A 24539-nucleotide genomic window follows, 5' to 3' on the forward strand; every position below is an offset into this window, starting at 1 on the left:
CATGCATGCCTACTTCATAATAAAAAGCATAAGACCACATGCATGATGCCAGTGTGGCAAGAGAAAGCGACTGAAATGAGGAAATGTTTTCACACATTGGCTCTCTTCCTCAATAATCCCAGCTGTTCTGTTTCTTCTCAGAACCAATCAACTATCTGAGCTTCCTCAGGCAAGATGTCATCCATACTCATTACTGGGCTCTTTCTAAAGAGATTTTGTCTTGATGTAGGAGGTTTAGGGTAGGAAGATAAGACAGAAGAAAGAGAGCAGCAGAAGATATGTTTTCTTTTTGTGTTTTTAACACATCTGATAAGGTTAAGATAAATTTGTACAATATGCATTTATGACAATTCCGATTTTAATTTATGCATGTTATACTTGGACTAGACTTTCCACTATAAACAAAGTACTGTATATACACTGTACAGTGATTATGGTCATAGACTGGCTGCATAGTGTCACTGTTACACTACAGTGGATAGGTTATACCATGGGACAGTGCCATGGCAGTTTTTCACTCGTCCCAGCAAGAGGAAATTGTGTGCATAAAGTGTAAGCGGTATGTCAATGCGAGACACAGAACACAAGAATGTATCAATCTGAGCAATGAACAAGTATCAAGACCTGCCAAAAATTTAGTAAATCTGCTAGCAAAATGTTTCAGATAATTAAGCCAAAACTGTCATAACAGGAAAAACTGCAAAACGACAGTCAAAAGGCTATGCGATGCTTGACTCACTGGGAACTGTGCCCATGGAGTTCATCCCACAAGGAGCAGCAACTGTAAACAAAAACAGCTACAAGGAGATCCTTCGCCATTTGCACGATTCAATTTGTCAAAAGCAGGAGCTGTAGTGCAGCAAGAACTGGTTGTTGCTACAACATCCCTGGATTTCGCTATGGGCTTGCTCCAGAGGATTTCCTGGCACAGCAACATGCCGCCATATATTTACACCCTCCATTCTCACCTTGTCTTGCACCATGTGTTTTCTTCTCTTTCTTGGCTTGAAAGCAAGGCTACATAGGTAATTTCATTTTGCAGAGAACATCCCTGACATAAGAGCAGCCAGACGGTATTTTTCCTCTCAGTTTATTTCAGCACTGTTTTCAACAGCTACACAAACGTTGGTAAACATGCATGGTAGCCAATGGTGACTATACTGAGAGATGATGTGAAGCTGTATATATGTATGCCATGTTTTGTGACAACCTGCACTGTTGGCACTAAGCTATGAACTTGCTGACTGTGATAGCATGTTGGTAGTTTAATTCTCCTGAGAGTGACAGTAACTTGTTGCACCTTCATTCTGCCATAGTCCTCATCATAGAGAGCAAATGTGAATTTTAAACCTATGTAAATATAAGGTGTCTAATTAGTGTTAAGGATAGGTTATATCTCAATGTACCGAGCTCGATAGCTGCAGTCGCTTAATTGCGGCCAGTATCCAGTAGTCGGGAGATAGTGGGTTCGAGCCCCACTGTCGGCAGCCCTGAAGATGGTTTTCTGTGGTTTCCCATTTTCACACCAGGCAAATGCTGGGGCTGTACCTTAACTAAGGCCACGACCGCTTCCTTCCACCACCTAGGCCTTTCCTATCCCATCGTCGCCGTAAGACATATCTGTGTCGGTGCGACGTAAAGCAAATAGCAAAAAAAAAAAACCTCAATGTGTACACACCCATGAGCAACTGAATAAGAGATAGTTGCTGCAGTGGGGAAATGGTGCTGAGCTCTGTCAGGCGAATGTAATAGGAGGGCATAGCATATAACAGTGAGAACATCACACCTCAAATGGGCTGTGTGAGTAATAAATGACTATATGACGGGCAAGACACGAGACCTCAGTGCATTTGATCACGGCCAGATTGTCGGCAGCAGACTTATGGGCCACTCTTATCTCTTAAAAGTCGTGCAGGCACTGGGCTTTCCAAGGGCCACTGTATCAACAGTGTACTGTAAGTCAACTGTTGTGGTGTATGACGCGTTGATGACAGGGGTGACCATCAGCTAGCTTGGATCGTAAGAGCAGATAGGTGGGCCATAGCGTAGGAGATCACTTATCAATTCAATCCTGGAAAATAACGACATATGAGCAGGCATACCATTCAGAACCATCTTCTTGCTATGGGGTAAAGAAGCAAGCATACAATGAAGGTAACTCTGCTCAACACCTGTCACAAGGCACAACTGACATGGGCAGAGGAACACCGCTATTGGATGTTCGAAGTATGGAAAAAGGTTGCCATGACAGATGAGCCGAGGTACTAGTTGGTACACGCCGATGGCCGGGTATAAGTGTGTTGTCAACCATAAGGCAATGGATCCCTCTTACCAATAGGGTAAAGTTTAGGTTGGTGGTGTGGTAACCTTGAATGGGAAGTGTCCAGTGTGATGAATTGGGACCCTTCATATATCTGACAACATCCCTCACCGGTGAACGTTACAGCAACCTGCTGTAACCCCTTTATTCACCTCTAGCACACTGCAGGTAACCTGTACCTACAGCAAGACAATGCTCCAGCCCATCACTTCTGAACTGTGGCCAACTTGTTCGATGAGCCCTCCATGGATGTGAAGATGCTTGCCTGGCCCCAAAGGAAGCTTGAAATCAATCCCATTGAGTACATCTGGGATGCTATCAAGAAGGATGCGCATGACCTGGACCCTGCTCCAACAAATTTCCGTAGATTATGGGAGGCTATGCAGTGATCATGGATCAGTATGGTTCTTCACTGCTTCCAGCGTCTTGTGGATTCCATGCCACGCCATATCGCTCCTGTCATCAAGGTGAAAGGGTGTGCTACATGCCACTAACCAGGTATCTTTAATTCCACTGCTCATGAGAGTATAATACAACATGGTTGCTGAAAGTTGCCATGGTTTAGGTAAAAATTCTCATTTTGGGCTTTGTGACATGATATAGGGGAGCAGTTTAATTGATTCCTACTTCAAAAGGATGACCGACTACAGTACTGTAAAATGTCACTGTAACAAACACCAGTAAAATGAAATGTTCAGAATTGTGACATTTTTATGCCCCTTCCCTTTTTTCCCATTTAATGTGTGTCAAAACATTTCATTTTAACAAATTTCAAACTTCAAATATAACAAATTAAATTTTTTTGTCAATGTTGTAACTTTATTCTTTCAAAATATAATATAGCTGAAATTCATCCCATTTCATAACAAATATTTTTCTTGCATATTATTTTATAATTCAGAGAAAATATTATAGGTATTTTTCATACACGTATGTGTTTGGTCGAGCAGAGTATTGATCTGAAAGTAACCAACAAGCTCTGTGCATCCTTCAATGCAATCCTTACTAGTTTGTTTATTCACAGCATGTATTCATAATTTCACTTTAATTAGTAAAGCAACGTGTTTATATGTTTATTTATATTGATAAAAAGAACAGCAGTTTACAAAAATAAACAAACACTAAATAATTCTGGAAGTACAGAAAGGAGGAAAGAAAGGAGAGATGCCAATTTTTCTAAAACAGAAAAGAAAGAAAGAAAGAAAGAAAGAAAGAAAGAACATAATAATGACACCGATGCCCTTAGCCTACAGTAGAAGAAGATGAGGACTGCAGACTACAAGGAGGTGGACAAAGATGTTTTTAAGTGGTTTGCTGAAATGTGGGCCAAAAGCATCCCTCTAAATGGCCCACTGTTATGTAAGCATGCGCAATCCCTAACATATATGCTTGGGTTTCTGGAATTCATGGGGAGTACTAGTTGGCTTCATAGGTCCTAGAAAAGATATGACATTTCCCACAAAATTATACATGGTGAAGCTAACGATGCCCCAAAGGACGTTGTCTTCATGGTGGCTGGAGACTCTACTAGCTGCCTTCAAAGAATATTCTCCAGCAGATATTTATAACGCAAATGAGACTGCACAAACTCCATGAGGATGGACTGAGCCTCTCATAACTGGAAAGCTTGGGAAGCCAAGGTGTTTTAAGGAGCAGCAACATCTGCCCTGTGAATACATGCACTGCACATAGGTATGGATGACATCTGTGATATATGAAAAGTGGTTGTTGAGCCTGGAATGTTGGAAGAAGGCTGAAAAAAGGAGAATTCTTCCTATCATACACATTTGCTCTACTGACAATCATGTGCCTTGCCATTTGGAGCAAGTGAAAGTTTTATTCTTGCCTCCAAGTACTACCTCAATTTTCCAGCTGCTGGATCAGGGGATAATTCACACAGCAAAGCAGCATTACCAAGCTTATGTGGTCTGATGTATGTGAAATGTAATACTGCCTCGGAGAGACATTAATATCAAAATAGTAAAGCAATGCAGATTGTTAGTGCTGCAGTGATATATGCAGAAGACGACATAGAAAGTGAAGTGTTGGATGATGCAGAAATAGAACTTTTTTTTTTTTTTCAATTTGTTTTAAGTCACACTGACACAGACAGGTCTTTTGGCAACAACAGGATAGGAAAGACCTAGGAGTGGGAAGGAAGCGGCCGTGGCCTTAATTAAGGTGTGAAAATGGGAAACCACGGAAAACAATCTTCAGGGCTGCCAACAGTGGGGCTCGAACCCACTATCTCCCAGATGCAAGTTCACAGCTGCGCGCCCCTAACCGCATGGCCAACTCACCCGGTGAGATAAGAGAACTGGAACTGTTTGTGTGAAAAGTTGGATGTGCCACCAGGTGTGAGTATTACTAAGTCAACAAGGACAGTCATGTAACAGCGCAAAAACTAAATCACTAATGATGAAACTGTGGCAGACATTACCAGTTACAGAAATCCAAGTGGTGATGAGGTGGAGGAGGAAGATGTGCCTCAAAGTGATCGACCGAGTTTGACGCTTGTGCACGCAACAAATGTGACATGTAGTTTACAATATTTTCTTCTGTCACCAAGTGATGGGCCAGAGGGATACTAAAGTTACTGCCAGGTATGATTTATATCAACAAAATTTTGCAGTGATTTTCTCAGGTTACATACAATTTTTTTGGTTTCAGTTAAAAAAACTATTAAAGATAAGACAGTTGAAATAATTACCTGTAGTACTTCTAACCATCCTGGATCTAAAGCATATATTAACATAAGTGACCGGGTAAAGAATATTCTTTAATTATTTTTTTGCATAAACTAATTTGTGTTTGAATTTTTAAGACTGAAAAATAAAATTCCTAAAAATGAAAAGCTTGAGACCAAATGCACGTTGAGTCTTAAATGTAGTAAAGTTACATGTGTATGTTTAGAGCACTTTTAATATGAGAGTACCTAAAACTGAGGAAATTATAACATTGTCATGATACACTGTATATTAGCCCCTTAACATGAGAAAAAGAGACCATGACTTGGAATAAGCCACCATTCTATCCCTTTCTGGGAGAGAAAAGTCTCACTCCTGACAGCCACTGAAAGTTGCCATGGTCCACGTAAAATCACTCAATTTTGGCTTCCTGACATTACACAGAGGGGCAGTTTTCATTGTTTTTCACTTCAAAAGGATGATTAATACCATTTGAAATGGGTACTGTCCATGGATTTAGACAGAAAGACTCAAGATAACATGTTTGAACCTTGGCTTTCAAGATGCAGCTTCTGTGTTACATCATGGAGTGGACTTAAAACGCTACTCTATAATGGAAGGTTACTCTCCAAATTAATTTTCTTGGGTCTTGGTGACGTTATGTGAACTGGTTCTATCCTGTAAATTATGTGTCGATGACATTGTGGTCTTAAATTTTGGTTTTATCTGGGTCGTATTTTTATTTTCTGGGCATGTCTCCTGTGGGGACATTATGTTTGTATTTGTTGTGTTCTGTGTTAATGGTGATACGTTGGGTTTCTTCATTAATATGTGGTTTGGTGGGATCTTATTTTCCACTGGGGTGCTGTCAAAAGCTCTCGATTTACATCCAAATGCTTCCCTTTTCTGTATTAAATTTTAAATATAATTAATATTAAAATACTTCAGACATGTGTCTATTAATAATAATTATTAAGTTAAGCTGATGCATCAGTATATATATATATTTGGTAACAGAAAAGTACTATTTATTACAAATTTTATTTCATTTACATGAATTTTCATTTTACTTCTTAATGCTGTGTTGTTGTTTTTTTGCAAGTTTAATGATTCCTCTGAGTTATTTAATTTTTTTTTTTTAATTTTATGTATAATGGTAACCATTATTTATTAATTATATTTTTATTTTTATTTTATGAAAATTTTGGTGTCATTTTGATGTTGCATTGCCACGTAGTTCCTCGATCCCCCCCCCCCTCTCCTTCCATTATGGGTTGGTTCCAGTACTCTTACTTGTTTATTGTGTTATTATCTGATTTGTTATGAATTATTGCTCTTTCAATATTTGTCTTGCGTGCACACGTCCCTATGACGCAGGTCATTTATTCACTTTTTAAGGGGGTGTTGCATAGGCAGGTCACTGTGGTGTCGTCTAGTATTGTGTGAATAGCGGCCAAATGCAATGGCGCGTCAACTGGACGTTCACTCCAAATATGAAGTGCGTGCGACAATTCGATTCCTATGGGCCAAAAGGAAGAATTGCACAGACATTCACTGTGAAATTAGTGCTGTGTATGGGGAGCGGGCCATTTCCCGGCAAGGTATCGTAAAGTGGCATCAGCAATTCGAAGCCGGACGCATGGATATCACGGACAACCATCGCGAAGGCAGGCCCGCAACGTCCAGCACCCGTGCAAAGGTCAACAGTGTGAATGCGATCATTAGACAGAACCGGCGCATTAAACTGAGAGAAATCGCGACACAGCTGAACATTGCAAGTGATAAAAATCATTGTTATCCGTATTGAAGATACTGAATAGAGGATGCTAAAGGGTTTATTGTGTCACCTATTCAATACATATTACATTTAAACATTTAGGAATTTATTATTAATTCCATTTGAGACATGTTTCGCCCTTCATTAAGGGCATCATCAGTCAAATTACATCCTCAAGGCAAAAATTAGGTACCTGATTAGTAATTAAATTATAAACATTAAGATACATTACAATGGGAAAAATTAAGCAACCAAGAAAAACTTGTTCACAGGTGATGCAGTTAAACAATATAAGTTTATAGACATAGTAGTCGGCACAATGCGTAAAATCACTGGGTATTTTAGCAGAGTCCAGCAGTGGTGTTCCGAAGAATAATTGACACACTCATTAGAAAATCATAGGAAATTATAAAGTTTATACAAATATTTACATTGAAACAATCAGGGGAAAAAGGGTATAAAGTATCTGGCGTCAATGTTCGTAACATTAATTACTGCCGTTGGTTGAACAATTACAGGTTGACAGGGTAACTACACAGTAAATTTACAATACCCAATTGAACAGTTGAGAAATTACAGCTTATATACATATTTACAAGAGAGCAGCTTGGTGAGAAAGGGCATAAAGATGTCTAGCATCAAGTGCGTCCCGTTGTTTTAGTCGTTGGATGACGATTGCAGCATTAACACATCAGTGATATGCAGAGCGGTCCAACCTTAGTTTATAATCACAGGGGGCAGGGTGAATAGGTGACACAATAAACCCTTAGCATCCTACATACAGCTGAACATGTCGTATGGCAGTGTGTTCGCCACTGTTCACGAGGACCTTAGATATCGTAAGCTGTGTCAAAGATGGGTCCCACGTCTTCTCACCGATGAGCACAAGGGATAACATTCCCAATCCTCCCTGGCATTTTTGCAACGCTATGCCGCAGATGGCAACGGGTTTCTGTGGCGAATCATCACAGGCGACGAAACATGGGTCCACCACTTCAATCCCCCCCGAAACGAAGAGAACATCAATGGAATGGGTAAGCTGGTAAGCTTATGGCGACAGTGTTCTTTGACATGGAGGGTTTGCTGCATGTGGAATTCATGCCGAAAGGAACGACGATCAACCCGGCGTCGTATTGTCAAACGTTGCACCGGTTGCCTAAAGCAATTAAAGAAAAGCACCGGTGTGATTTTGTGATACGATAATGCAACACCTCACAAGGCCTGCCAAACGAGAGAACTGCTGCAGCGTTTCAAGTGAGAGGTCTGGCAACATCTACCCTACAGTCCCGACCTAGCGTCATGTGACTTTCATCTGTTCGGTAAGCTCAAAACAGAGCTCGGTGGTCGACGTTTCCAGACCGATGAGGAGGTGCAGGCCGCTGTCTCCGAGTGGTTCCAGAACACTGGAGGAAATTTCTATGCATCCAGCATCGACAAGTTGGTTGTGCGTTCACAGAAATGTTTGGAGTCTCTTGGAAACTATTTGGAAAAGTGACGTTACAGTGTATGTCGTTATAGTCATGTTGCTGTTGTATAGGTGGTGTAATAAATGACCATAACTGGGAAGTGCAACTTATTTTTTGATCTGCCCTCGTATATACAGTTATACTTATTTTTATTATTTGTTTTTTGAAAAGATCAGCTACTTTCCTGACAATCTGGGCTGCCACAAGGAAATAGTTTAATGCAAAACTATATTCTCAAACTAAAACACATAACAATAAATCTAAATTTACAAAAGAGTTAGTATACTATCAGTCAACGTCACAATAAAGAAATCTACAAAAAAATTCACTTCAAACTGTTAATACAAATACTAAAATTACACATTCAAAAAGGTGCACAAGCAGAGTCGGATACTACAGCTACTATCTTATAACAAGAATCACGATAACAACCACCACCAATGTTGCCATTTACGTTGTTACCATGAAAATTGAACAATACTTCCACGTTAGCGATGTTCGAAGGTGATGGACTGCATTAAAAATCTAAATGTGTGAATCTCTCTATGTCATAGCCCTGATGGTAAAAATGTATGAGAGGAAAATGACCCGAAATGGTAGTTTCCATAACCTTTGTGATGCACAGGTTTTAGAAATAAAAATTTCCAGACATGGTTGTTTGTGAAAAATATAATGATTGTGAATATCACCATTTTCATCTGTAAGGTAAAAGATTGAAAATTATATTTTACACAACTTTTATAATGTATAGTTTTAGATGTAGCTAATATTAACAGAGAAATGGGACACTTCCTGTTTTGGTCCCTTAATATTAGTACAATCAGCCTTTGTGAGCAGGGTTAACTTCCAATATGTAGCCAGGGGAACCTGACCCCTACAGAGTGCATCCCCAGGTGGTAGATAGGGGGTCCCTACAGTACGTAGTGCTGGTTGAAATACCCAATACAACCCGCGGACCAACAGGTAGCCCAATTCCTGGGGCTTTAAAATACTGGTACACCCTCCCTCCAGGAGTCATAAATATGATGGGCCCTTGCCCTGGGTTATGGGTGAAGACCTCAACGGCAACTACGGCTGAGAAGATGGACTACTTCAGTACGTTAGAGATGGCGGAAGGGGCAAACACGTAGTGCCTGTACTCCAGAGGAGCGGCTACAAAAGGCGTCTGACTCCATGTTATGTGCAGTCTAATTTGAACCTGACAGAAGGTAATAAAATGCCTTTGGGAGTGGCGAAACCATCGTACAAACAGCCTATAAAATGAGTGCGAGTGAATCAAGGCCTCAGAAAATGCTAGGGCGTCACCCTGAAGTGACGCGCAGTTCCCAGTGCTCTGGGGGAACTGTGAGAAGTGGGCTACTAGACATCACAAGAATCGGTACCATCAATGCCATGACTTTGAATGGCAAGGTAGAAGAACTGATAGAATAAATGGAGAAGAAAGACATAGCAAATGTTGGGAATAAGTGAGACAAAATGGAAGGGGAAAGGTCAAAAAGAATAGAAGAAAGGGTACAGATTATATTGGAGTGGAGGAAAGATGGTGTTGGTGTTATATTGGGAGAAGACTTAGCGCAATGTGTGGAAAAAATTGACCAAATCAGTGACAAGATAATTAAAGTTGGACTTGAGACTGGAATCAAGGATTTTATACAGGTTTAAGCACCCCAATCGGGGAATGCAGATAAATGTTTAGAAGAGTTTCTAGAAGAATTGGAAAGTTGTATTGAAGACAAAGAAGTTGTAATAATGGGAGACATGAATGCACATGTTGGAACAGACAGGGAAAAGAAGAGATAATTGGCCCCTATAGTTATGGAAACCAAGATGAAGAAGATTTGGTATTAGATTTTTGTAGAAGGAATGGATTAATTGTTGGCAATATGTGGGTTAGAAAAAAGATCTCACAAGGGGAGATAGAAAGACAAAGACAATGATTGATCTTATTCTGGTGGAGAAGGAGAATCGTAGACAACTGGAAGATGTGACAGCAATGCCATCAGCAGATTTTGAAGGAGACCATAAACTGGTGGTAGCCAAATTAAGACTTGGTAAAATAACGAAGTTAATAGAAAAAAGGGATGAAAGTTAAAAGAGAAAGAAATAAGGGAAAAGTTTCAAGAGGATCAGAAGAAAGAAATTCCCAAAAATGACGTGAACAGTGTGGAAGATGAATGGACATGTTTCAGAAATGGAATTTGTAAAGTGTGCAGTAAACACCTGTAGAAGACTATCATGGAGGAAAAAGGTAAAGGAGACTCCTTGGTGGAACAGCAGGTTAAAGGAAGCAGTTAAAAAGAAACAAATGGCTTGGAGGAAGCGGATAGGCAGCAATAGTGCAGAGAATTGGCAGAAATATAAATAAAGCCAAAAAGGTATGTAAGAAAGTAATACAAAAAGAGAAACGGAAGACTTGGGAAAGTTTCACAGAAACTTTACAGAAGGATATAAAGGGAAGTAAAAAGGTTTTGTATGGTTTGGTGAAGAACAGTTTACAAAATAGGAAAGATACAAAATTTGTAAAAACTGAAACAGGGCAGATATTGACACAAAGAGATGACATCCTAAAAAGATGGGAAGAATACTTCTCAGAATTGCTAAATATTAAATACCGTGAACTGGTAGATGAGAAGGAGCAGGAAGAAACAATGGGGAAAGAAGAACAAGAAAAGGAGATATCGATGTTAGAAATAGAGGAACCCATACAAAAGATGAAGAGCGCTAAAGCATCAGGAGTGGACGAGGTAACTACGGAAATGATAAAAGCAGCAGGACCAATAGGGCTACAGTGGCTGTTCAGATTATTTAGAATAATCTGGAGGAAGAAAGAGATCCCAGAAGAGTGGGGAAAGGGTTTAATTATCCCAATATTTAAAAAAAGTTATAAAAAGGAATGTAATAACTACAAAGGGATCACCCTTATTGCCCATGTAGCTATTTGAGAGAGTATTGGAAGGAAGACTGAGGAGGAAGCTAGAAGGAGAAATGGAAGAACAGTATGGTTTTAGGAAAGACAGAGATCAACGTTTGACCTGATCTTTACATTAAGACATATGATGGAGAAAAGATGGGAGTTTGGAAAAGACATAGTGATGACATTTATTGACATTAAGAAAGCTTATGACAGTGTGCCCAGATAGTTGGTATGGGACACATTAAGGAAAAAACAAATTAACAGAGTGGAAGTGCAAATGATAAAAGCTATGTACAAAAATTGTGTTAGTAGTGTGAAGACTAGTACAGGAAAAAGCAAAATGGTTTAAAGTTGAAAATGGTCTCCGACAGGGAAGTGTACTATCCCCCATACAATTCATCATTTAAAAAAAAATGCTATTTGTTCGGGGCGTCGACCTATAGAGATGTTTTTCCCCTATATTATTCATCATAGTCATGGATGAAATTCGTAAGGACATTAAACAGAGATTGGAAAGACAGGCAACAAAAGCCATGTTGTTTGCAGATGATATAGTAATATGGGGTGAGGATGAAATGGAAGTGCAAAAACAAGTAGGATGGAATCAAGAGATAGAAACATTTGGGATGAAAGTAAGCACAGAGAAAAGTAAAAGAATAGTGATGACAAGGGGAAGGAAGGAAGAGGAATAATAAAACTGAATGGTAAAATTCTGGAAGTCACTTGCGGCGGAAGAGTGGCACAAAGTGAAAGAATAAAATTCAAAGGCAGACACCTGGAAGTTGCACACATATATAAGTGCCTAGGAATTACACTTCAGACGACAGGGAGACCATTTAGAATCCATATCAAAGAAAAAGTGACAGCAGCTATTAGAGCCACCTACAGAATAAAGGAACTGCACAAACTCTCCCTAGAATCAGCAATGACAATATTCCATGCAGCAATAAGTCCGAGCATAACATATGGGGTCGAAATAATCTGGGAAAATCTATCATTAGCAGATCTAAGAACCATGGAGAAAGTCAAAGCAAGATACCTGAAAAGAGCTTTATGTCTCCCAATGAACACACAGTCAAGACTGGTATACATACTGCGCCGTTCCCGCGTCCAGGCAAGGACACAAGAGATCCAGACTAGCTCTAACTTCAATAAATCGGGTGACTGAGTTCTACGGGTGTGAGTTCCGCAACGGAAAAACAACCAGGTCAAACAACGGTATTCCCTAACTAACGCAGAAAGACATCTCTTACTCGTATTTAGCTAGGTACCATACTCATTAATTCTTAAGAAAATCGTCGTCGATCGTTACTACTACAATCTTACAACTAAACCTTATGCTAAGAACACAGAGAAAGAGTTTTTAGGTTTCACAATTCAAAATTTATTTAAATATTAAATCAGATATTCAAGCAATTAGTTCAAATTTTACTAATGAAGTAGCCTTAGTATTGACTGACTCATCGTCGACCTAGTAATCCATATCCGTCGATAACGTTGGAAAAATTACGTCTTTTCACTTCACCCTAAGTGATTGAATGTCTTCTCGGCTTACATAGCTTCCTTTCTTAATACTCATTCATCTCCGAAATCATCAATTAATATTGTAAATGACATGACACATGTGGGAAGATTCTTAAAAATAAACTGCCTTATCCTTCTCTTTCAATTCACCTAGCGAGTTGGGTGATGATTAAATAAATTAAATTGGATACAGCTACTAGTATTTACAAGTGCCTTCTTGGCAAGAAAATAAAACATGAAAATTATTTACATTAAAAATGTAGGATGCATCCACAGAAAAGAAAAGAAAACTCCTATCAACTATTATTTATAGTCCTTCTAGTTGTATTATTTTGAGAAATAAAGAAACACATGTGGACCTTCTGAGCCATTCTTCAGTCAAGAAATGGAGTTCTATTTGTTTAAGTCAACCGTCCTTGGACATCGCATCAGATTATGTTAACTAACACTCGATATTTATCCACAAAAAAACTATCACAGTACTTAAAATTCAACTGACTGATTGACTGTCCGTAGCTTTAAGACTATCAATGAGGATATTCTAAACTCTTCTTGCGTTGTTCTGACAAGTACACACATATAAGGTTTACGTCTTAAATATTGCTCTCTGCCTATTTAGTTGCTTTTTTTTTAGACACTCATATTTCCTTGTGTTACACATCATGAGCTAAGCTACGTCCATTGTAAGTCGTAATCATCCAATAAGTAACATCTTCGCAAGATTTAATTCATGAATTTAAGGTAATATGACCTTATCTTATTGACATAAACTACGTGCGTACGAAATGGCAAGAAACGTCATCACTCTGGTTCTACAAGGTTATAACAACACATGCTACCAATGGAAAATCTACTTAATCGGATGACAATATCTCCAGCTAAAAGAAATTGATTCTCCTTCGAAAACCTAGGTCACCAGCGATCGGCCTATAGATTGAAATTCATACAGAAGTGTAATTATTCAGTGAGTTCTCGAGATCTTCCTAAGCGAATCAGTGAAGGCTCCAAACTATCCAGAATAAACATTTGCTTCTCCAAGTAACTTAATATGGATAAAGAAACATTGCACTCGACGTCCTGAGATCATGTTCTGAGCTAGATAAAATGCGTAGGCTTAAAATCATTGCGTGGAATTGGCGAGAAATCAGTGATCTTCTCCATTATAACATTTGAAATCACGAGACCTTATTTCATGCAACTATGACTCTCTCTCGAAGAAACAATAACTACAACCATTATACATCATCAACAACTCTATATCATATTCATGACGCGATAATTATTACTCTTATTTCATATGACCACACTATCACTTCACCACGTAACTCATTACCTCAACTTGCACATGAACGTGCCGCGACATTACTAAAATGCCTACTTTATTTACTACAGTCATAGTACCAAATTTAACGTAACTTGGAATAGTCTACTGCCATTCCTTCATAACACAAATCCTATGCATGATCTCGTACAATTTGACGTTGCTCAAGTTTATGACACGCAGATATAAATGCCTACTTCATTCTTACACATCACTGGTAATAATAATAATAATAATAATAATTTTAGCGATCTCTTCACGCATGTCTCTGGAAAACATTACGAACGAACATCACTTGGTGACCACGCCTACAAATGGAATTGACGTTTCGTACAGATGAATACCTACTTCCAATGAATTTAGCTAGATGTTTGTTTACGCACTGTGTTCGCAACACTGAATATTACAAAGCAAAATAAAGAAAACAATATCTTCTTACTTACGAAAACGACTTGGACATTGGACTTAACTTTGCTCAAGATGGTCTCGGCGTTTCCTCCTCTCCGGTCATCTGAGACTATGAACTGGTCATCTGGTTCCTCCACAAGTGGTTGGGTACATCGTGGCTTCTCATCATCGCTCACTGGTCATCCGGGATAGCCAACATCGTCTCGCCTCGTCAGGATCCAAGCAGCATCGCCTTGCTTCCTTACAGACCCATGATGAAGACTCGTGCGTATGGAACAGAACAATGATAGAATGTTTGACTCATTGCTGACATTTTTTCAAGTACTATAGCTCTTGCGTTGCTCAGATTGTACAGGTTTTTACTGGAAAACAGTTAGATCAATAAATAGTCCAGAATTGTCTAAGACTTATATTCAGTATATTCTGATTCGAAAATAAATTTCTTTCCGCCGTCTTTTATCAGCTTAAATGCATTTAATTTACTGGTCCGTAAGTGTCTTTCAATGTTAACCGGTGTCGGGCAAATTTCATCAAGGGCTTGCGTCACTGCGTGACGTAGTTCCACAGTAGTATATCTTATCTCTTATTGTTTCTCGTATTAAATCTCTCGCGCGGCGTTTAAATCTTGATCTCTGCCAAATAGAGTGTAGTTGGGAACTAATCTTCGTTTCCAAATCTCCAATATATCGCTCCGCTGAATAATTCCTTTAAAATTGAGTTTCGCGTCCTGTTAATACACCGAAGTCAGATTAGATAGTCAAAGATGAGCATCTTTTTTCTTGAATAATGGTTTCAAATAATGTCCATCTGTCATTTTTTTCTGCGCCTTCTAAACGCGGCTATTACTGTAACCGACTGACGAAAAGACTTATAATTTGGCCCGTACTGACGTTAAATGTATTTTATTTGAGATTTTGACCGCAGAGACTCCATCTTTGTTGCTCTAGCTCTTATAAAGAATTGTGAAACGGCACAATACTAGCAAAGGAATCATATTACATCGAGGACCTGAGATGTAAACACTCACTACCAACCACACGCCAATACACACAGATTCTTGAAGAAAGAAGAAAGAAATGCAAAGAAATATGGCCAGTATTCTACACAACTGACGCCATGATGGAGAGAAAATGGACCAGCACAAATCAGGAGGTACGACATGTAGTAACAAGGTTGGCTATACATGGGTTCCACCACAAACTCTGTGCGACAGTGCACTATCACGAAGTTTGCGAGTGCACGCTATGTGGTAAAAGATGTGAGCGGTACCACATAGAGATATGCAGGAAAAGAACCAAAACAGTGACTGAGTACAGTAAAGAGACCTAAGTATAATATCTTAATATCACCAAGTGCTATATAAAGAATTTCCATGTATTAATGTATTAAATGTATTTATTATTATTATTATTATTATTATTATTATTATTATTACAGCTTCCCCCATGCGGAGGCTGCATTATCAAAATTCTGGAAGTGGTTAAAAGTTTCAACCACATGATGTACTTAAAAAAGGAGAAGAGTGGTGGAGAGACAGGCAGCGATGGAGGTCCTCGATTCACAAAAATAACCAGCTATACATACCAAAGATGAACTGTACCCACTTTTAATTTTTGTATACTTAACAAAAAATATTAAAATAAGTATGAGGCACAAATCTTAACTGTGCAGACAAAATTGTTATTACATTTACATAGATGTTTTAGTACATAACTTAGGCCAGCAATATCTCCTGTAGCTCTCTTATCCAAAAATCAAACAATTACCATTTTATGTCACGTTACTTCAGATAATTTCCTTTTCCAACAGCCTCTGCTACATTGAGAAAACCATCAGATCTGAAATAAAAATTAACCGATTTATTTTAATATTTTTAATAACAAGATTGCCAAAAGCAGGTAAAAACAGGCAACTAATTCAAGCTGGGAGGGGAAAATGGAGAGTATGCAAGGATACAAAAGACATACAAACAAAACAAGGCAATAAAAAGGATAGTGATGAAGGTTTTCATGGACATTTAATAAATTTTGTTATCCTCCAGTCTTTTAGGTTGTAGTTTGAAGAGTGTTGACAATTCCTCTACTGACCTGACAACACCTACAGACTAAGTACATGGCTGTAACCAAAAGAAAAATGCTGTAGAAAGATCTCCACATACTGAAACTGTCTGATATAAATTTGAAATTGTAAGTCCCAAACCAAACTCAAACACGATGGCACAACAGCCTCAGAGGGCCTTGACCTACCAAGCAACCACTGTTATAAGAAATAAATTGACAATACAATATATCAAGTAAATAATATTACATCAGTCTTGGGACTAGTTTCAGCCACATAGCGGCCATCTTCAGCCAAATAAAATTGAACAGATTATGTGATAACTAAAACATATGTACGCTATACCAGACAAAGACAATGTTGCAGGAATAATTATAATATAAAAATACATATAATAACAAAAATTATGGTTATGATCTTTCAGTTGAGTTAGGACCTCAGGCAAAGAAGTAAATCTGGAAATGATGGCCAGAAGCAGGAATGAATAAATATGCAAAAAAGAAATTTAAAAGGAGAAAAATTATTTATGAGACTAACCTCTGTCTGATGTAGAACAAACAATGACTTGCCGGAGGAAGCAGGCAATGTAAACAAAGGAGTAGGTAGGGAGAGGAGGAGACGGGTTAAATAAGAGGGGAGGGGAGGAGAGAAGGGCTGTCTAAGGTAGGGCTGAAGGATGTGGAAAGAAAGGCTGCTGCTGAGAGGGGAATTTAAAGAGATTATAAAAGAAAGAATTCTTTTTATCTGAGACATGATTACTAAAGATAGGAATTAAGAAGTCAAATAAAATGTTTGATTTCTCTGAAATTTCATTTAGATTGAAGTTAGAATTGAAAAACTGTTCCAGATGGATACAACAATTTTCTGTAATATTGAGCAGGGGGCCTTTTTGTATAACTTGGAGAATTTTCATGTCTTGGTTGATATTAGTGAACTAATGGTTAGTATCACCCATGTGCTGTCCCATGGCCGAAAATCTGTTACATTTCAGGGCGTTAACATGGTCTAAGTATCTTGTATGGAAGCTCCTACCTGTTTGCTGACGTAAGCTGTGTTACAATTCTTTCAATTGAGTCTATTACCCCTTCACACTCAGCCTATATGCAGGGGGTTGCTCGAAGAAGCTCGAACTAATTTCTGTGATTTTCCAACCAAATTACCAAAAATCAACACGTAAACAGTTTAATACATATTAAAATAAAATAAATCAAACTAATACAGGAAACTATGAGCATTTCAGAAATGAATATACCTTGGACGTATTATTATTGGTAAAGCAAAAAAAATAAAAAATAGAAACTCTGAAAATAAATTTTAGAAAATAAATTATGGTTTTCAATTACAGAAAGATCAGACATTAATGTATCTTTCTTCTTTACTCTTAGACCTGAAAGAAAGAAATTTAATTCTGAATAATTTGTTATCAATATGATGTGTGTGCTGTAATTCACTCATGAAGCATGGCACAAAGTTATTCATTGTACACCTAACTGTCATCGATGTCAGGTCCTTGTAATCTGATGCACGGTGAGCAGCTGTGAATGTATCACCTCCCACATAACGAGAATCACTTTCAGGAAAAGAAGGTCATTATTACTGTCTAAATCATCTGAAAATTCAAGGATATCATTTCATATATCTGGGCTGTGTGGTCACAGAAACTAATTGGCACTGTGCAGATATCACCAGGAAGGTGAGAAACAGGTTGGAATTTGAGACAAATTTTTGCCACTGAATAGGCAACTATTTTATGCTATCCTCGAAAAAAAGAACAACGTGTGTGCAGCCAGCTGCGCACGTACTCCTCTACCTGCATAATCATGAAATCACTTTCCTCTCAGTGATCCAAACAAGTGGTAGTCACAAGGTGACAAGTCTGTACTGTAAGCAGAATGTTCCAGAGGTGTCCAATGCATCTTCTCCAGTTTTTCCCACGTTACAACAGCAGTGTGTGGCTTGCATAATTGTGCAGAAGAACAACATCTCAGATTAGTTGGTGATATGCAGCTTTTGTCTCAACCAAAAGATGGCAGTAATAGGTTGCATTCACTGTCCTTCGTTCACGCAAGAAATCTACAAGCAAACTGCCCACATAATCCCATCCCCCAGTGGGTGGGGGCGGTAGATTAACACCCACGGTATCCCCTGCCTGTCATAAGAGGCAACTAAAAGGGGCCCCAGCGGCTCTGAACTTTTGAGCGTGGGTTGGCGACCACGGGGCACTTAGCTGAGTCCTGGCATTGCTTCCACTTACTTGTGCTAGGCTCCTCACTTTCATCCATCCTATCCGACCTCACTTGGTCAACTCTTGTTCTTTTCTGACCCCGATGCTATTAGGTATGCGAGGGCTAGGGAGTCTTTCATTTTCACGCCCTTCGTGGCCCTTGCCTTCCTTTGGCCAATATCTTCATTTTTCGAAGTGTCGGACCCCTTTCATTTTTCTCTCTGATTAGTGTTATATAGAGGATGGTTGCCTAGTTGTACTTCCTCTTAAAACAATAATCACCACCACCACCACCACATAATCCCAAAAAATAACAGTTGCAAGCCACTTTGCAGCAGAAAGGCGTGTTTTGGCCTTGACTGGGCCAGCTGCACCTTGTTCCCATCACTCCACGCTTGCTTGTTTTGAATCCACGGTGTAATGATGAACACACAGAAGTCACAATGCAACGCAAAAAATCACATCCTTCCTCCTCGTAGCGATTCAGACACCTCCGACAAACATCCTGGCAGAATTTTTGTTCATGGGTGAGATGAGGAATCCACAATGCAGACAATTTCTGAAGGTAGAGTTCATCATTGATGATGGCTCAAACACTTCCAAAGCTTATTCCTACGAGTGAAGCAATTTCAGAAATGTCTATGCGCCGATCTTCTTCAGTAAGGTCATGTACAGTACGAATGTTGTCTGCAGTAATGCTTGTCCATGGTTGTCTTTGGTGGGGCTCATTATCCACTTCTTCCTGTCCTGCCAAAAATTGTTTGTGCCATTCATACACCTGGGTCTTTGAAAGAGTTGCATCCTCAAACTGTGCACGGAACCTTCTAAAAATTTCCAAAGCTCTGGTGCCTTCTTTCGCTAGAAACTTGATGACGATGGGCTGCGCAACGGACGTATGTACCTCTTGTTTGCTCATGGCGTACTGAAGCGAGCGGTCATTCGGTGGTGTGTGACGCATCAAGATCCCTACTTTGGACATCCCCACTAACATCCTCTCAAAGTCCCACACATTTCCATTCGTTACCGGAACCACTAATTTTAAATTTCGGTTTATATTTGATGCACCTAGTATATTTCATACTGATCCGTATTGACAACTAATCAACATACACTATATTAAGGTAGGAAAGGGTCCACCTATTCAATACACGTCTTAAAATGATGTAAACTATGTTATCATGAAAACATCATATGGACTACTATCGAGCTAGAATTACGAAGTCCTCCTCGTCCATCACATTAACTATACATTGGCAAATTATTGAATAATGAACACCGTGAAACAAAACACTTTAAAATCTAGATTCCTTGATGACAATTATAAAAATATGCAGAGTAAAACCATTTTCCCTTCCCATTCATTGCTCTGCTTTATTCTTGAATTAAAATGATAAAAATCATCTAGTTGAATACTGCTATGTCAATGATATAAAATGAATCTAATTCTTGATGTGTTATTTTATGAGTTACTATTTGTAGAATATAATGTTTAATAATCTTGTTATACTGGCTGAGAGGGACATCTATAACACTGGATCTGTGGACTAAAGTGGCCCAGAAGATAGGCTTGTATTATTGTCAATATGGCTCAAATATATTGGTCAAAATAGATGTTTCCCTTGCACAGCTTTATATGTGTCTTGTAACTTCAATAACATACACCATATACCGAGCGAGTTGGCCAAGCGGTTAGGAGTGCGCAGCTGTGAGCTTGCATACAGAAGATAGTGGGTTTGAACCCCATTGTCAGCAGCCCTGAAGATGGATTTCCGTGGTTTCCCATTTTCACACTAGGCAAATGTTGGGGGTGTGCCTTAATTAAGGCCACGGCTGCTTCCTTCCCATTCCTAACACTTTCCTATCCCATCGTCACCATACAACATATCTGTGTCAGTGCAACGTAAAGCCAATTGTAATTTAATATATACTATAGTCTGTAAGAGATTTTGTTCTCTTTGCACATATTACTATATGATACTTCCTACAACTCTGTCCACATAGTACACATTGGCATTTTTCGTTCGGTTCATGGGATCTCTTATTCTTGTATATTTCATGGTGAAATCTATGGATTGCTGTTCTCTTTGTGACATGTCCCTTGGTTCTTGTACTTCATTTTTCCAGCTGTCATCCATCATGGCTGAAGAGGTGTAGAACTCTAATCCCATCTCTTTCTTCTTTTCTCTGGTATTGACTAGTTTCTGGTAGGGACCTGCAGGTGATAACCAGTGCTGTAGCCTGATGTCCTCTACAAAGTAAGTCTCCTTCGTGAGATCGTATACCAGTCGTGATGGTGCCGTTTTCCCGACTCCTAATACTCGTTTCATGAATATCGTCTAGACCTTTTCTATTCTTCTCAAGTCACTTATCTTAAGCAGAGATAATGAAGATCCATGCAAAAGTATTTGCTTTACGTCCCACTCACTACTCCTACGGTTTTTGGAGATGCCAAGGTGCTGGAATTTAATCCTACAGGAGTTCTTTTATGCGCCAATACATCTACCAACACAAAGTTGACATATCTCAGCATCTTCAAATACCACCTGACTGAGCCAGGATCTAACCTACCAAGTTGGGATCAGAAGGCCAGAGCCTCAACAGTCTGAGCCACTCAGTCTGGCTCCTCGCAAAAGATACAGAGTGTAAGGAAGATGACATAAAGATGCTGGGTAAGAAAAAAAACCCATGGAAAGTTGTGAGAGAAGAATTCAATACTTTGAGTGGTGGAAAATGCAGTAAAGAGCAACTTAAAATTCACAGGCTAAACTGTACGCTTAAAAAGAACAACAACAACAAAAAACAATGGACATGCAGGAAAAAAATTAAAACTGGTGGGGGTCCACTGCCAACATACATTGATGACGTATTGAAAATAATTGTACCGGGAGGTATACCTCTACGCCGCGCATTTAAATCTTGCGCCTAAAAGAACTCCTCTACAGGAGGAACAGTGAACTTTAAACTAGACCTACTTAAATTTTCCTCAAGAAGATGTCATTACCGTAATTTTTTTTATGGTGAAGTTTCCGGAACTGTATGAATTTCTACTTGTTTTTGTTTTCCATTCATCAAGAAGTTTGGACTTTCTGCAACAGATGTCACTACCAAAACTATGATCATGCACCCTGGTGCGAAGTGAAGGAACCCTTATTTGAAGAAATTTTGTATTCATAAGTTTGTTCTTTACTAAATTATGTCCATTCATTTTTGGGTTGGCAATACTGATCTTTTCTTTCCGCCAGTTTTGAATTCAGCCAATCCCTAATTTCTGTAATTAATTTTCAGCCTATCACAGGCTTCTTCTTCGATTTGGTGTGTAACTTTACGCTAGCCAATAAACGTAAGAGGGTGTGGCTTGATTATTCATGAAAGGTCTCAAACTTTCCCTGAGGGTTTATATACTGCGGATTTTCTCGGCTCTTGGCCATTTGATCAACATCTGAGAGTGTGTATGTGAAGCAGGAGGCGGGAGGTGCCTCTTTCATCAAGCAGCAGTTCTTCAGCAAGGTAATGGCCGTTTAACATCTTTATTTCTTGCTAGGTCCGCAGTTTAACCCGAGGGATAGGTCCAAAACTTTAATATGTAACCTACTTCTCTAAAATGTAAGTTCTGCCGGCTAATGTGAAAATTTCCTAAAATCTGTAACTGTAATTCGGGGATAGAGAGTGATTTACCCTCTCGAGCTCCCCTTCATATTGGTTTGAGGTGACTATGTTTTGTAACTGGTTTTCTTCCTTTTCGTAATGTCTTAAAATTATTCTTATACGAGTCACCTCCATAGTTCGGGAATAGCCCCTGTGTCATCGGCCTAGTGCCCTTTAGGTTTTAAGAAGTCACATCGAGGAGTGCAAGCATTCGCCTCCTTTCATTTTGTGTTCGGGCCATTTATTTAACTGTTATTTATTTTTCACAAAGGCCCTGTAGGTTGGGTACAAGATACCCCTGGTTCATTTTTGTAAGTTGTGCCTTGATGGCAAGTAATTGTACGGTTCTGATATTGCCTTGAATAGGCTTGAAAACACTGAGAGCGTGTCAGCTCTTTTCTAGTGTTGTAAAAGTGCCTCTGGGAGGCTTGATGTTAAAAATTGGGAGCAAGTGTTCCATGTATTGAGGGGTGTTCTGCCCTTACATAAAATGGTGATCTTTGTAAAGCTAAGTGTGTAGCTCAGGAATTGTTAAGTGAGGACTTGAAGCCCAAGTTCTGTTTATACCACCAATCTTGTCTTTACTAGACTTGTTTTTGCTGCCGGTACCTGTGACATTGTTACTTGTTGATTTTGTTTTAAAAGAGAAAAAATATAACCTTTGTTACAGTTTTAAATTAACTTTGATTTGGTAGTTAGACCCATTCACCTCAGCACCTCCTTTCACTTCTGCGTTCCACAGATATCCCGGAACAATAATAATTGAAACAATGCCCCATGTGTTCGAGGTATTATTCCTGTTTACAACAATGATAGTCCATTTATACTGGAATTATGAATTTACTCATTCAAGACAAATATTTTAGATTCCCTATGATAATCAATATCTATACCATCTGATGGCCAAGAGCACAGCTGCCAACTTTTAGAAATAAAAAATAGGAAGATTTTTTAATTCTTGGATTTCATCACATACAGTATATTGCGCCAGGGTCTAAGTGAAAAAAGGACAGGATAAAAGGCATACATATCTACAGTTACAAAGTGAATTGACCATTAAATTTAAAATCTTAAACTAAAAAACATAAAATGGTTACAAGAAAATGTACCTAATCACTTTCATTTATGACACATACATACAAATAATAATACAGTCGAACGTCAATATCTCGAACCTCCATTACCTCGAAGTAACTTCAATTTTCCGGCCCAATGAGCTAGAATATTCTAGCTCATTGTTCTGCACGTTTGTCCTATTCTTCACGTGTATTTATTTTTCTATTACTCAAAATTCGGTACCACGAATTTCTCGATTTCTCGAAGCAAACATTTCCTCCCTTGAAGCAAAAAATACTCTAAGTCGAATTTTGTGCAACATTAACTGTGCAATACGGCATTTGTGGTTTATGAGGAACAATTAACAAGTAAAGAAAGGGTTACAGTGAAGCTGGGAACTAAAATGACAGGAATTGAAAAACTCGAACTTCTAGTGATCGGAAAATCGGCAAAGCCTCGCTGTTTCTCGGGTGTCAATTTATTACCAGTCACGCACGAAAGCAAGCCCAGAAGTCACAGATGACAAGCTCCATTTACGAAACTCGGCTGCGCGGTATTGATGAGAAGTTTCAACGTGAAGGGAGGAAAGGTTAACTGCAGCAGATAGAAAGGACTAGCTTTTTTTTCCAAAGGTGTTAACGGAGCTATATTTTTTGTTTCACTACTGTATGTACTGTATCCTGTCTTCTAAAAAGTTACTATAATAAAGTGATGCCGTAAAATAGAGTTTCTTTGTATATTTGTAAGTAATGTTAAAAATAATGTATTCAGTAAAAGACCGTAGATACATATGATTCAATTATGTGTCATACATGTTCCAAATGGTATTCTCTATATTTCAAAATTTCGATAACTCGAAATAAAATTTATCTCCCGAGGTGATTCGAGATATCGAGGTTCCACTGTATTTATATCACACTGACACACGCAAAAAAACGCATAATAGTTTCCTTTATTACAATGTAAAATGAACGGAATTTTAATTTTTTAGGTTCCTATCTCTGAACACTTGGAAATAACGTTTGTTATGTCTTTTGGCCAAAACATAAAGATAAAATAGCAGATACTGTCACCGACACAACTCCCTAAAAAACATTCAACTCATTAAAATTATGAAGTAAGAATGAACAAAAATGCAC

At 38.7% G+C, this 24539-nt stretch overlaps 1 protein-coding gene across 7 annotated transcripts in view; it reads right to left on the bottom strand.

The window, feature by feature from the left end:
* Dhod (dihydroorotate dehydrogenase 2) overlaps positions 1-24539 on the bottom strand; it is a 126825-nt gene that overhangs the window by 3938 nt on the left and 98348 nt on the right. For 5 of the 7 annotated variants that reach the window (XM_067145890.2, XM_067145889.2, XM_067145891.2 and 2 more), the window contains one exon: positions 16184-16255. The exons of the other annotated variants lie outside the window; for them this stretch is intronic. Coding sequence is in view for 2 of the 5 variants with exons in the window: in XM_067145893.2 (XP_067001994.2) it covers positions 16198-16255 (58 nt within the window). In the remaining 3 variants the exon portion in view is untranslated. The remainder of the gene's footprint in view (positions 1-16183; positions 16256-24539) is intronic. 7 annotated transcript variants of the gene reach the window in all.

The sequence above is a fragment of the Anabrus simplex genome, chromosome 4 (genome assembly GCF_040414725.1).
Source record: "Anabrus simplex isolate iqAnaSimp1 chromosome 4, ASM4041472v1, whole genome shotgun sequence".
In the NCBI taxonomy this organism is placed as follows: Eukaryota; Metazoa; Arthropoda; class Insecta; order Orthoptera; family Tettigoniidae; genus Anabrus; species Anabrus simplex.